The sequence below is a fragment of the Belonocnema kinseyi genome, chromosome 10, assembly GCF_010883055.1.
Source record: "Belonocnema kinseyi isolate 2016_QV_RU_SX_M_011 chromosome 10, B_treatae_v1, whole genome shotgun sequence".
Taxonomy (NCBI): domain Eukaryota; kingdom Metazoa; phylum Arthropoda; class Insecta; order Hymenoptera; family Cynipidae; genus Belonocnema; species Belonocnema kinseyi.
Window position 1 is genome coordinate 118,123,533 of NC_046666.1, and position 16,135 is coordinate 118,139,667.

The 16,135-nt window shown below is 35.1% G+C and overlaps 1 protein-coding gene across 3 annotated transcripts in view; it reads right to left on the minus strand.

Moving 5' to 3' along the window:
* LOC117181547 overlaps positions 1-14,011 on the minus strand; it is a 294,598-nt gene extending 280,587 nt beyond the window's left edge. The window contains exon 1 of one of the 3 annotated variants that reach the window (XM_033374360.1): positions 1,594-1,640. In XM_033374360.1, coding sequence (XP_033230251.1) covers positions 1,594-1,638 — 45 coding nt within the window. In that variant the 5' untranslated portion in view covers positions 1,639-1,640. The other 2 variants (XM_033374363.1, XM_033374361.1) reach the window with 2 other exon arrangements.
* Positions 14,012-16,135: the final 2,124 nt, after the last annotated feature.

Consider the following 16,135-nt stretch of genomic DNA (forward strand, 5'->3'; position numbering starts at 1 on the left):
ATTATATTATTTTAATATGCATTTATAATTAACGCAGTTATTTATCAAATACTTTCAACTATCTTCTGTTTCCAAAACCAGGTAAATATATTGTCTCTTTAAAAGTTAAATTTTTTCACTACATCATGGAATGGCATTTACAAAACTATATTGTATAATGATATTGGTAAAATATCGTGTTTTTCCAGCTCCAACAAACTTTTCTTAAGAAATAAAACTACGATTTGCTAAAGGTACAGATCTGTACCGAAACGCATCATCTCAATATGATCTTGAAATAAATACGCTACCACTGGTATTAGCCACAAATTGAATAATTTCATTCATTTATCAGTCCAAATTAAAATAATTTTCTTTCAATTATTTTATTGAACACGATGAATCTAATTTCGATTATTCACAAATTAATAGTGAGCATGGTACGAACCTAGATCGAAGCGAATATACTGGTTGATCGAACGCCAAACCAAGTGATAATACGACTGATCCTTCATTATATTAAAATGGCTCGAACGCCAATAAAGTAAATAAAACAAATATGGAAATTAGCGCGCAAAATAGAGAGCAAGATTCCAATGATGAAGATCTAGACAATATACTAGATAGAATAAAAAGACTGCGAAATGCCGTTTACAAAAACAGTGATAACAATAATGAAATCCTCACTTCCATGCAAAAAAACTATACAAAAAGTTAGAAGACCCATAAAGAGTTAGATTATAGGGTAGATTCGTTTGTGGTAACATATACCGACAGAATAGATAGGCAAGTAAAGTTTGAAAGGGAATTATGTAATGCAGAGAGAAAATATTCAGAAGAAAACGTTGTAGATGTCGAAAAGAAAGTCAATGTGTTAAAAAAAGTTACTGAAGAAATACACGTAGGCCAAGCAGATTTGGTTGTTACTAATATTCAAAATGGAAAACGATTGCAAGATCTAGAAGATCAACAATTTAAATTAGAAATGCGAATAAATCAAAATATAGGGTCAAGAAATGTCAGAGTTCCTTGGCTAAAAAAATATCCTGTTCCAAAGTTTTATGGTACAAGCCGTGAACATCCTATGATGTTTTTGAACGACCTTGACCAATATATTGGAGCTTTAGGTGTTAGGACATTCGATTTTCATTTTGTAATTCAATCTTGTTTAGAAGACATGGCCAGAGAGTGGTGGAGTTTAGCACGAGATAATATGAGCGATGACGTGACATCATGCTGATTAAAATTCATTTAAAAATTCTGAAATGATGACATACGATTTGGAATCGGAAAAGATCTGCAATATGGCTACTACATATCTGGGAAATTAATAAGATCATAATACGCCCTTAAAATTATTAATAACGCGAGAGATCTAATTAACCACCCTCTGAATCTGAAATAATAGCCAGACCAGAGTCTAGGATATGAAAATCTTCAAAATCAAGGATTCAATAATAAAGAGTCAGGTCATCACACATGCGCTGACCGGCCTCGAAATTTTATCAAAACTATTACCAAAAATTAATACAAGTGCAGTAATCAAATTGAGAATATAAATTAACACAAAGTCAATCTCCGGTTAGAGAAGAGTAATGATGTTACAACTGGTACCTGCCTGGTGGCACACTCGAGGAAATTAAGGTAGAGAGATTGCATAATGTCACTGTCGGTCCGGCGCATTTGATTTCGAGATTATAATAGAGAGCCATAAATCGCTTGAGTCTAGATTACGCCCAGGTGACCCATTGTCTTCGTGTGAACTCATTTAAATTTGCAGCGAGATAAAATTGCAAACAGTATGAAGAATGCGAAGAATGATTAAATTATTACCATCGAAATAAAATTGATAACTGGCTCATTTCTTAATTTAAATGCAACGGGTGTAAAATTAAAACAAAATAGAAGTAACTGAAGAAATAAATACGTTTTAAAATTAATTCATTTTTGTATTGTTGGATACTGATTACCATTTAAGATCGTCAAAATGGGGAACGATAAAAACGACCGTGGAATAAGATAAAAAAAAGGTAGTAGAAAAATTAAATTTTTTCAGTCTATGATAGAGGAAATGAATAAAGAGCTTGTTTTTTTAACCATTTTCGGACGATTCTGCATGAGAATGCCGAGACTGAATCTTTTCAATTAGAAAATCATTCCGAAAATAAAAACTCACAAAATGATTCCAAGGTATAAGATAATTTAGGCACGATAAATAATTCGATCGCGCAAAAAAATTCTGATGTAAGCGATTTTTATTCTGAAATTGTAGAAATAGATCAATTAATTGCCATTCTGGAAAAATTACAAAAAGACGGAAGCAAATCAGTATTTTCACAAAATACTTTATTACGAATGGTGAAAAGGCAAAAAATTAAGCATCGTGAATTTGAGGCAGATACAGAAAGAAGAATCGGATCTTTTGCAACTTCCTTAGTAAAAAGAATAGATGATCGGGTAGAAATGCAAAAAGAGAATTCTGATCAACAAGATAGGATTTTATAAGAGCCAATAATTAATGTCGAACACAATGTATGTACACTTCAAAAGAAAACAGAAGAAGTTATTGCGAAACAGGCACACCTTACAGTTACAAACATTAACCATCGGAAACGTTTTCAAAATATTGAAGATCATCAAGATTGATTAGAAACGAGAATTGATAGGTATATGGGTGGCACAAGCATTAAAATCTCATCGCTTAAAAATTATCCGGTACTGAAATTTGCAGGGTCAGGAAAAGAAAAACCTATGATGTTTCTTAGCGATTTTAACAAATATATTAGAGCTATTGACGTTAGAAGGAACGATTTTAATTTCGTAATATAATAAGTAAGAAGTAAGATTATAAACGAATGAATTCAATTCCATTTGTATCCATTCGTTTAGGGGGGCGTTGATGGTTATCAATTTCATGAAATTGAAGAATTACAGATTGATATTTTTTCTCCAAAGAATTTTTTGTTTAGGGGGGCATTAATCGGTATATGTATATATAAGATTTAAGTATCGACATGCTATTCTCCCACAGTTGAAAATTTTTTGTTCTCCATTGAGACCACTACATCATTTACGTTCCAGGTAGAGTTAATTGATTGAACATTTCGCTAAATATATATTTTTTTGAAACGCATAGACCTTTTAAAAGATAAAATCTCTATCCGTTTATGGGGCGTTGAGACGGTCCGTTCTATTTTCATAATTAGAATTTAATAATAAAACTACGAGCAAATATTTATATTGATACGCTCCTGACTCAAAAGTGGACAGCCAGGTCGAGCTAAGGGATGATTCACGAAATCCTTCGATCATACGATCGATTGCGCGCGCACTCGATGTTTTTTGTCGCAATCCATTACTCGAGAGTTTACGAGGAGGGAGTCTCCTGGTTCATTCATCTACCTGACATTGAAGACAGAATTTTAATTTAATAAGCGTTATTCAAAAAGGACGCGACTCACAGCGGATTCCTCTACTCAAATCACAAACTTCCGTTCACTAAACTATCTAAATTCATCAAAATTTGGATAGTTAGACGTAAGTTTTTGGGAATTTAGGTTTTTTTAAATTATTGTATGCATGATTGTAACGACTTTCCACTCCACGTTTATGTGGAGATCTCGTTGTGCATTTTTGCATTTTAGTGTAGGGATTTTAAATAACGACTTTGCATTTAACTTAAATGTTAAGACCTCGTTGTGCGAGTAAAGTTGAGCATAATTATTAAAAAGTAAGGAGACCGTGTTGGAGATCGTTCGCTTCTATTATTTTTAATTATCTTTGAATCGTTTGAAATACGTTTGAATCTCAAACATTAATGATCGTTCGAGCCGGGTCGTGATAGTGAAAAGAAACAAAACAAAAGTGCGTGCAAAAGTGAAAAAGTTGCAGTAAAGTGAAAAAGACTACGAATCAGGGCGTCGCTTTCAATGCAGAAACCGGATATTTCAATTTGAATCGCTGCATTTACCAAAACACCAGATGCAGACTGGATAATGGTGTGACGTCAGAAGGAGGGACAGATGTAAGAGCAAGGCGTGTGTTGGAGTGATGGGTGCAGGGGAGAGAGCGGGGGCGACTATTGGCCCTGACTAACACAAACAGGATCATTAAGTGGTTTCAAAGGACTCACAATATTGACCATACTATGAACATTATCCATCCTTTTTCTTTTGAACGTCTCTCACTCATTGTTTGTTCCACTGCTGCATCTGTTCTTTCTTTTCTACTACATACTTGCGAAATGTCATTTTGGGATATTATGGAGAGCCATAGAGTGGACATTTTTTTTACTTAGACAAGTCGCAATTTTTTCTTTAACAATGGCAACAGTAGAGTACCATTGAGGTACAGGGGTTTTTTTAAAAATGATTTGTAATGCGCCAAAAAATGTTAGAAAACTCGGTAAGGACAACATTCATAAAAATCAAGTTCTTGCACGTTTAACCACACTCGAGAAAAATTGGGATAAGTTTACGAAGAATAACGATCAGCTTTTGGTAGTTCGTAAACTCCATAAGGATAAGCCATATTTTCATGAGGACAATTTTACAGTTTGCGAGGAAAAATACCTAGGGGCAAAGTCCTATATGATAGACTTTTTGGACAGTTTCGCAGCTGCTGCTGAACAATGGGAGACCGTAGTACCTACAGTTAATCAGAAACAAAAGACGTTTCCACGGCTGGAACTACCCAAGTTCTCGGGAGTTTATATGGAGTGGCCAGCTTTCCGTGATCTACTTGATTCCATGGTGAGAAAGGATACGGAACTCTCAAACGTACAAAAGATTCACTACCTGAAACTGAGTGTGAGTGGGGAACCCGCTCAATTGATAGCCAGCATCCCGACCACTGAGGTTCATTTCGAAAGGGCGTGGCAGACCCTAACCAAGAGATATGACAACGCTCGAGTGTTAGTTAACAGCTATTTGATTACGCTGTTTTCATTAAAGTCGATGAGTAGGGAAAGCTTAACTGAGTTCCGTTCCTTATAGAATGATACTTGTGAGGTCATCGGCTCTTTAACTTCCTTGAATCAACCTACGGATCAATGGGACGATCTAATTGTCTTTATGACAGCTCAGCGTTTGGATGCAACAACTCGCAAGGCATGGGAGGATCAACTAGGATCTTCGGATTACCAGTCTACTTTTGATTAACTCAACCAATTTCTGACAGGCAAGGTCAGCACGCTGGAAGCCGTGGAGAACGTAGCTGCAATTTTGATTGGTTCACCTTCTACTAAAGAGAGTCGTCGCTTCCAAAAGGGTAAGAGGGGTGGTGAGACGACTCATACAATGCTGCAATCAGAGGATTGTCGTGCTCCTTATGTACTGGTAATCATTCTATAATTTTTTGTCCATATTTCCGAAGCAAAGATGTCAAGCAGAGGAAAGAACTTGTAAGAAAGAACACTCTGTGTTATAACTGTCTAGGGAAGCACATGGCGCGCAGTTGTCTCTCTGGGAGGCGGTGCCAGACCTACAATGGAATGCACTATACAATGCTGCATCCGATCTGCTCTGACAATAGATCTCAACCTGGTTCCTCAGAAGCCCGTCCTTACATCTTGCCAGAGGACTCACCGTTGACGACCTTCATTACCAGGAATGGACATAAGTTCATATTACACAGCGGTCCTCAACTAACATTGTCTTACTTAAGGAGGAGATATTAGATACTCTCTGGACGTACGGCTGTGAAGCGCGTGTTGTCTCGATGTGTCATCTGCGCGAGACATCGAGCAAATCCTTGTAATCAGGTTATGAGTCCTCTACCATCTTTCAGAGTCACCCCACCAGTTCGGCCACTTGCAGCGGCTGAACTTGATTACGTAGGTCCTATTTCGATACACACGACCAAGGGGCGAGGTCACAAAGCATACAAGGGATATATTGCTATCTTTGTGTGCTGTGCTACGCAAGCCGTACATATATAACCCTCCCGCTGCTCCGCACTTTGGCGGATTGTGGGAAGCAACTGCACGATCTGTTAAACACCATCTCCGTCGCGTTATTGGAGATACTACTCGAACCTTAAAAGAAATGTCCACTTTTTCTCGCACAAATAGAGGCCTGTCTTAATTCCAGGCCAATTCAATCTTTGACGGACGATCCCATCGATTTAGTTGCGCTGACTCCTGGACACTTTCTCACCGGCTCGCCGATTTACACTTTACCAGCACCTTCAATTTTGGATGCAAAGCTGTCACCTAGAGAGCGTTGGCAGCTCGTGACACAAATCTTCCAAACCTTCTGGAAGAGATGGTCGAGGGAATATCTTCACGAGCTACAATCTCATCCTAAATGGCAGAAGCCAACCACTCCGGTCAAGATCGGTGAACTGATTATTATTATACAGGAGAAGATATCTCCAAATAAGTGGCCTCTGACTCGGATAGTTCAAGTACGTCCGGGGTCAGATGATCAAATTCGATCCGTGTCTCTAAGGACGGCAACTAATCTTTTGAAAAGGCCTGTCGTTAAACTTGTTTCATTACTTATTTCTGTTTCAGAATCCACGAAAGCTGACTCATCTGAACCTTATTACAAGATGGACGCATGCTTGATGTCTATATCAGGGTAAGCGTACCATTTGAGGCCTGTTATTGCCATTCAATGCCTACCAACTAAGCAATTCTTGAATTTATCAAGAAGGTGGGCGGAAATGTTAGAGATAGTTCGCTTCCATTATTTTTAATTGTCGCGATCGCGGGTGATCTAGGAGCGTGCACGGACCTGGTAATTCTGTCCACTCACTTTTTTGGGGGACTGAGTACCTGAAGGGGTGGGCGGACAGTCAGTACTTCACAATGCACGGTCCGAGTCACTTCCTTGTACGAACGTAATCCCTCCTTATGTATCCGTATGAGTACGTTATGTATTTTTTCTACTAATTAGTAATAACTACTAACTGTGTCACGTTCTGCACTGGTTAACAATATACTAATTTTGCGTTATCCATTTTCACGTTGAAAATGGATACAACCAACATTACTTAAAGGTAAAACGTAGCGTTATTTATCACAATACCCGTCTAATTTCACTGTCGGATAATTTTCTTGTTTAAATCTCAAACATTTTGGCTCATAAATAAAAAAACAAATTTAAAGGAAATAAAATTGTGCTTTCTCGTAACGACTTTGCACTTAACTTAAATGTTAAGATCTCGTTGTGCGAATAAAGTTTAGGCTCATTAATAAAAAAGTCAAATTTAAATAAAATAAAATTGTACTTTCTAGTAACGACCTCGCGCCTTATTTAAACATGAGGACCTTGTTGTGGGATGAAACACGCAAAAAAATAAACATTTAAACTATATCAAATAATCTCAAATAAATCTTAGAAGAGGGAGTATTGAAATCAGTATTGGAATCAATGCATTTTGTTGGTTGAAATTTACTGAAAAGGATAAACTAAACGAAAATTAAACGAATCACTAGATTAAAATAAATATAATTGACATAAGTTTAACATGCAACAGAACTATTACCAAAAATTAATACAATTTTCGGTACATATAAGATCACTTATTGTATTTTATATATACAGAGGCGCTTATTTATTAAATTTGTTTATGAAATTTGTTTATACCAATCAAAAAAATTAGACTTTAGTATTTGATTTCAACGAAACATTAATTTCACTAGATTTCGCGGGGAAATCGTGATGAAAAGAACTTCCAGGGTTCAATGTAAAGCAATAATCGATTTTGTTCATTTTGTTTAAAACGATGGAACAGATTGCACGAACTTCATCTAAGTTATTAGGATTTGTTAATCGACTGTAAATCTATCAGTTTTCAGCTTTTTGAAGTAAAATCAATGAATTCTACAGAACAGGTAACTTAAATATAAAAAATTATGGTTTCTTGGCATTTTGTAACTTGAATAACAAACAAACAGAGCCTTTTTAGCAAAAAAGCCCCTCGACAGACCTCTTCAGAATTTAATTAGCTTTAATTTAAAAAAAAAAGATAGGATCGGATAAAAATTGTAGGCTCTGGATCATTTTGAACTCCAATTTTCTAATTCGCCACACTGTGCGTCAGGCAGGTTGTGTGAGCGTCAAGTTGTGGTGTACACGTCATGCTTTTGCAGTAGAAAATTGCAATCGCACTCTATTATATCTATGTTACATATATTCTTCGTGTCTATTTGTGCATGTATTACTTGCGTACCACGAGTGGTGTTGAAATTGGTAAGTAAATAGGTAAACAGAGGTATTACCGATACCTTAAGGGGATGCTCTTCGGTGAACACGTGACTAAACTAGTCCTGGGTTATGAAAATTTTTTTTGTTGTTCACTGTGTCCACACGAATTGAGATATCGTGTTTAAACTTTGACAGATAAAATAAAAAACACTAAAGAACGTTTGTATACATCCATATATTGGTAATTTTAAAGAAAGTTTATTTATAAATTGATGAAATAGGATATTACCATTCGAGTTATAGCACTTTGCAGATCATTTTTGGTTTAATGCATTTTAGATTTTTTGATTCGCTCATATTGAGCACTGGCACCAATTTTATAATAAATCTTCTAAACCTTGAAAAAAATTAATATAAGCAATAAAATTTGCACAATCGTTGCAAAGCAACAAATAAGTATCTGCACACACGTGAATTAAAATTATTTTTTAGACATTTTTAGCGATTTCTAGCGGAGAAAAACAGAAACTTTGAACGTCGATAAAGTCGAGATCAAGTGACTAACTCCTGAAATTTTTGTGTAAATTGATTTTCATTTTTGGTCTTAAAAATAGAAGCTAAATTTCAAATTGGAAACATAGCAACACTAGCAATGTGCTCAAATTTACTCGTCGGAGTTCTCCAAACAACTGCCATAATTCTTGACGTTGAATCGATCAGCTGATAACTATTGTTGACAGTGAACCAACCAGCGGGACTCAACGTCGGACTGGCCTTGCCTTTCGCCCCCGGGCGAAATTTTATTTTTATTGAGTTTGTTTTAAACTTAGAATTTTTTCACACCAGTACAAAAAATCCACAAGAATATATGAACATTAGAGAATTTGAATTATTTTCTGATGCACATTTTTCAAACTGGGACTTGGACGGATTTTCGAATATCTAAGATGTTCCTCGATTTTTTTAAATCAATGAATCTACTTTATCGACGTTAAAAGTTTATTTCCTATTCCTGTAGTATTTTACTAGAAAACTTTCTTCGTAATCATATACATTTTGACATATACAAACGTTCCTTAGTGCTTTCTGTATAATTTCCTAAATCCTGAACACGATATCTCAATCCGTGCGAACTTAGTAAGGACCACAAAAAATGAAAATCATTTCATTCTCTACACAAAAATTTCATGAACGAATTTAGTCACGTGATCTCGACTTTATCGACGTTCAAAGTTTATTTTTTCCTTTGTTAGAAGTCGCTAAAATGGCTCCAAAAATAATTATAGATCACGTGTGTGCAGATACTAAATTTTTGATTTGCAAAGAATGTGAAAATTTTATTGCTTACATTAATTTTTTTAAAGCTTTGGATGATTTAGTGCAAAATTTGTGTCAGTGCTGAATATACGCGAATCAAATAATCTGACATGCATCAAACCAAACATTATCGGCAAAGTGGTATAACTCGAATGGTAATATCCAATTTCATCAATTTATAAATAAACTTTCTTTAAAATTATAAACATGTTGATGTATACAAACGTTCTTTAGTGCTTTTTATTTAATCTGTCAAATTTTAAACACGATATCTCAATCCGTGTGGATGCAGTGAACACCAAAAAAATGCTCATAACCGAGGACTAGTTTGGCCACGTGGTCACCGAAGAGCGTGCCCTTAAGAAAAACTTTTTAGAAGAAGGAAAATATTATTGTATATGCTTCTTGTTTATTAACGAAGATGAATTCATCTGAGAGAGTAATTTTTTTACGTTTTCAGACTACACCCAGTAATATAATTATTGTTTGCCAAACTATTGTTAGAATTATTTTTAAATAATTTATTCAAATCCAATGCGACATGATATTTCCAGTAAAAGGCATACTACATTGAGTGAACGGCACCTGTATTCGGCACTTCATCAGCACGCAAGCACCTCGCACTTCATCGGCACGCGTGCGACTCGCATGAGGTGCAACACATGTCACGCATATGCAAACACACCTGTTTGAAGACCTGCGTGACATTTTATTCGCACTCGTGCGTGGCACCGTGCGCGCAAATTGTTATCTGGGTACCGGCAACATCCGTGCGACAGAGACCTACGTTATTGGAATTGCATAGAGTGGAAAACCGATCCTAACATCAAAATAGTGCACATACATACAATTTTTATGTGACAGAATAAAATTGTTTGTTATTATGCCTAAAAAAAAAAGTTCGGGGATGTCCGTTATACTATTTTACAGATTCTCGGAATTCAGTTTGTGAAAATTTTAATTTTTGAAGACAAAAACCCGGGGAACTGAACTTGATTTACCACACGATGAAGTATCACATGGCCTTAAGGGCATGTTACACAGCCAAATGTCTATAATACCGACCTCACTTTATCAGTTCACTGAATATTTTTTTTAACCTAAGAACTTTTTTTTTAAAATAAAATATTGAGCTGAAACTTTGGAAAATGTATTAGAATACAATAAAGTACGTGTATGTACTTCAATTGGGTAGGAACTTCACTTGAAATTATTTAATCTTTTTTCTGAACCTCGACATGTTTTGAACGTTCGAAATTTTATTATACATTAAATATCGGTCACAAACTTTAAGAAATGCATGAGCCGAAAGAAAAGTACGTTAAAGTACAAAGTTTAATAATAAAAGATTAAAAAATGTTTAACCTAACCTTATTCGGCACACAACAGGGGAATCACAACGTAGGACGAGCCAGCTGTTAAAGCCTCGTCTAGTGGCCTCCAGGGTTCGGATTTTCGTGTACACTGTGACCGGTTAATGCCGATCGAATTGATAGTTGACATCTTTTTTGTGCATCTTATAGGTCACACACCCTTAAGGTAATTGTTTCAAGAATAAGATTTCGGGAAAAAGCATTCATAATAATATTTTTATTTTCACGGTGGGTGAAAATGTCTACTGATCGGTGGTTACCATCTCTCTGATGGTAATACAAATTCCTTTAAAAAATGCAACCGTTTTTTTTTTAATTGGTAAAAACCCAGGCGGAGCCAGTGATAGATCCTTTAAACAAAAATGACAAAAAACCTAGTGCCGTACAAAAATAGTGGAACCGGAAGTTAAGAAAATGTTTTAATTCTCCCACAATTTTTTAAGTAAAACGTGTAATATATTTCTGTGCGACATTTGTGTAATTCGCTTTCTATACTTATGCAGTTTCTTTATTCAGCAACGCCATACGTATTTGCAAGTTCAGAGGTTGAGAAACCAAGGGTTTTAACTCTTATCCCTAATTAGCACAGAGGTTGGTCATTTCAAGCAACACAAAATTCAGTGATTTTGAAAGCATTTTATAAATAGGTGACATTTTTCGTCATGCCGTACATTTTTAAGGAACATATGGGATTCTGGGATAAATAACTTTCCCTCCAGAAAAAGCGACTCTAAGGTGAAATTGTTTTGTACAGCATTGAGATAGTTTGTCTATACTTTAAACAATCATCAATAAAAAGTAAATGTCTTACATCTATGAAAGTTAACATTTACAGAAAAGTATTTTTAATGTGAAAACAATAAAAGTTCAATTCTATATACTTTGCTTTGCCAAACAATTCTCCTTAAAAATAATGTAATTACTGAGAAATACTAATGTGAACAATATTTTGTTTATTTAAATACTTTTCTATTTTTAAATTCAATTTACCTTTAACTGTGTTACGGGGAGGCCGTAACGCAGGTGACTACGGCACTGCCACGATCGCGCATATCTAACATGTATCACAATAATTAAACAGACCCTTGCAATTCAGTTAATTATTTATTTATACTTACATTAACAAAAATTTTTAGACGGCACAATGATCAAACATACTTTTAAGTGTTACATATTATTTTGAAAAAGATGCCGTACATTTTGCAATGATCTTATACCATACGGGTCCAAGGAAATGGTTACAACCCTTTTGTCTCACCCCTGTACTTCCAAATACGTACGGTGTTGTTAAATAAGGAAATTGCATAAGTATACAAACCGAATTACACAAATGCAGTACAGTAATAAATTACCCGTATTGCTTAAAAAATTGTGGGAGAATTAAAAAAATTTCTTAACTTCAGGTACCGCTACTTTTGTACGGCACTAGGTTTTTTGTCATTTTTGTTTAAAGGATCTATCACTACGAAGAAAGCCGTACATAACTAAATTGCCGTAATTCACCACTTACACGTGTAAAATTGAATTTTCGCCTGTATTCACCTGTACCGCTCAAAACTGACGGCATAGTGCTTAAAGTTACTTTTTAATATAGGAGCATCCGTCTAAACATAAGTCTTGCTGGGTCATTTGATTTACCATGGGCTTGTAGTCTAAGAAGCGACTTTTGCCGACAGTGAATCTTCGCAGTACGACCAAGTACGGCTGATCTATCAACGCTAGCAGCTGTTAGTCGACTTCCTGCTCAATTCACGTGTTTGCTACACCACTTTGATCTTATTTTTCAGTAATCAAAGGACTTTTTTCGAAAATCTATATATTAATCCCAACTATCACTACCACCAAATCCCTTCTGGGGTTTAGATAATTTTCAAAGCGCATTTTTAAAACCGAATTATCGTCGGCCAATGTTTCATATATTTCCCCATTTGTGTACATCGCGTTTCAACAGCCTTAAACGATCCTTTCTCTTTGCAATAAATAATGATCAATCGTCTACAAAAAAAGAACTAACGGACTTCTTTGTCAATCTAATAAGAACATCCATATCTATATTATGTAATGCTCTTTGTTGTCTAAGTCGAGATATACATTACTAAATTAAAGAATATTTCTTATGAATAATTTCGTAAGATCTTTTAAATTTAAAATAAATGCAGGTGTCATTTCCTGAAAATATGATGTCGTTAACTAAATCTGGAAAAATTATTTAAAAATAAATATAACAATAGTGAGACAAAGAATAATTATATTATTGGGTACTGCATGAAAACGAAAAAAGTCAAACCTTTCCCATAAATTCATCTTCGTTACCAGAAAGTAAACACATAAATGAATATTGTTTTTCTAAAATATTTGTTTAAGGTGTCAGTAATACCGGGTAATGTTGACAAATGTATAACTTTCTTCATTTTTACCAAATTTAAAAATGCTCTTTGGATAATTTACAAGACTTTTTGTCATGTACCAGAACATTTGACAAAAATTTCAAAAACTGTAAAAAAAGCTGTTTCTAATTTTTAAAATCCTCTGCATTTTTTAATTATTGACGCAAAAATTTGGTTAACAAACTTGATCTTCATTTTAGGACACTAAAACATGCATCAAAAGATGACTTGATTGGACAAATCCTTCAAACCTTGAGTAGCCACAACATTCAGATAACCAGGCAGACATGCAGACAATCAGAAACAGACAAAATATGTTTTCATTTTTGAAGTCTGTGATTGAAGAAATAATGTTACCAGTTGAATACGCTATCTACGTATAGAAAAATTGACTTCCATCTGTAGCACCCATAATAATTTATGAATGGGTGCGGACACTTCACTAATATCACCATCTATTCTAGCTATAAAATGTGTGCATGATGCTGAGGCCCCAGAATCCCGCCTTATGTATTTTTGAGAAATACAAGATATTAAATGACATTAAATCAACGTAAACCGTATTTAACATCCGTACTTTGCCATGACGATTGTTTATCTTTTGATGGCAGGTAATATCCAACTTTTATTATTTCGGGAATCCACCAAATAACTAGCCCAGAACAATGTTTTGTTTCAAAATCACGGGTAGGGCTTCCCTTAAATTTAAAGCAACTGTAATTGCGGCAGTAGAATAATTTATGTTCTTTACTTATGAAAACATTCACAATGCCATCAACATTCGCTCATTGACAAGGTCTATACCATGGTGAAACAAAACAAGGCGCCGCAACTCACAAGCCTTATGGCTCTTTCATACCTCATCTTGCCCATACTTGTGGCACCGCAACGTATAGTTTTGAAGACATTACCTTTTAGTGCCGGGTGGAACCGCTAGTTGGCACATAGAGTAAGGACATTCCAATGCGCATGGGTAACCATTATATTTTCAATTACTATCTAAATTAGACATTATTTGAAGTGTCAAATTGAATTCGCTCCTTGTGTTAAACTGTTATATAAAATGTTCTGCAAGTTTTGTTGTGTATATTGTTATACGTACTGTGTGTTCTATTTCCTGCTGATGCAAGGAAATGTGTTGTTGTTTTCATATTTCGAAGCAGTAACACATAAAATAAAAGTGATATAAATACGGATATAAATAAAAGTTAAAATAAAGGTTACGTCATTTTTCATCTCTGCCTTTCCGATAATCTGGAAATTAATTATGAAATAAAATTTTTTGATTGCCTGAAAACAAGGTTAGTTCCGAGAGATTAGTTACTATGTTTATTTGTAAGTCCAAAGTTTTCGGCCAAAAATATTGTGTAGTTTGGAAGTAACGCACGGGTGAATTGTAACACACATAACCTCGAAATATACACGCACGTTGTTAGCAATATCAAAAATTTTTTGATAAAAAAAACACAAAAAAAGTGTGTGAGGACGCCCGTTAGCATTTTCGCTATCATTTCCCAGATTTTGAAGGCAAAATATTTATTATTCTAAAAAAAAAGCCGTTGGAATCTAAAACTGGTAAAATTGACAATTTTTTAAATATCACATGCCCTTAAAGCGCTTTCATACTTCAACTTGTGTGCGCGCGCAAGTTTCTGCTTCCGGTTGTTCATACATGTGGTTTTCCACTCTTAGTTCTTTGCGGGAAAATGACGAGATTCTCGAAATCTGCTATCTTGTTAATGTTTATTCATAGAAAACAAATTTGAACTGATGTTTAATTAAAAAATGAAGAGGTAATATTATTATTATTATTATTATTATTATTACACCATTAAGCCATTTCCCTTTCGGGGTAGGCGTGACTCACTCGGCAGGGGAAAGGAGTAGTGTGTGGAAGGGATAGAGATTTTTCAGATTGATCCAGAATTTTCGTGCTATTTAAGTAAATAACACGTTCGTTCCGCAACACTGCTCCGACCCAGGTTGCTGATCAATCTCTCCAGCAATCACCCCAAGCGAAGAACCTCACGAAGTCGTTATGTAAGGTTCCCCACTTGGGTCCATTAATAGCCAAAAAAATATGTTTAGTTTTTAATAAATTAATTATGTGACGTACGCTGTAGTATACGCATCAAACAAGACTGATCGAGGCTAAAGTTTATTGTTTGTTGTAGTTTGTAGTGATCTGTGGTGCTTGTGCTCGTGCTGTTTTTTTGTTTGACGTAGATGACTACAGGATAACTACAGCCGGATACTACAGAATTACACTCGTATACTACTGGTTTACTACAGGCATACCTGTAGTAGACTACACGTATACTACTGGCTTACACTGTAGTAATTCAGTGGTAAATTCGTCATGAATTTAAACGCCTCGCCGTGTCCGAGTACAGTCCAGTAGTACACGATTTCATTTTGCGTCGGGCAGTGGCAGATACAGAAAACGCTGACTACGCCCAACATGCAATAGATGGCGGCACGTAGTGCACTGAAGTAATGCCATTAGATTTACATTTCACTCACATTGATGGCTCGCCAGTAAAACATTTTCTACTGATTTTAGAGATTCGGTTTAAAGTAATGACCGCTGCTTTCGGATCATTTTTCAAATGTTTAAATGTTTGCGGTGTTTTTGAATACGATAACTTCGTATTGTTATTTTCAAAGTAAACCAAATGAATTTGGGTTCCCATCAGTGGTCACATATTAGTACCACTCGAGACTGTTTTTTTTTTTCAGAGTCTTATTGTAATAAATGAAATTAGCCCTAAAATATTACTTTCTTTTCACATTGACGGTAGTTTAATTTACAAATCAACTGCCAGCTTGAACATTGATTGAATTCGATTATTTCATACTTGAAGAGAAATACATAGAAAAATTATTTTCATTTGTTTTTGTTTATTTAGAAGAATATTTTTAAGAA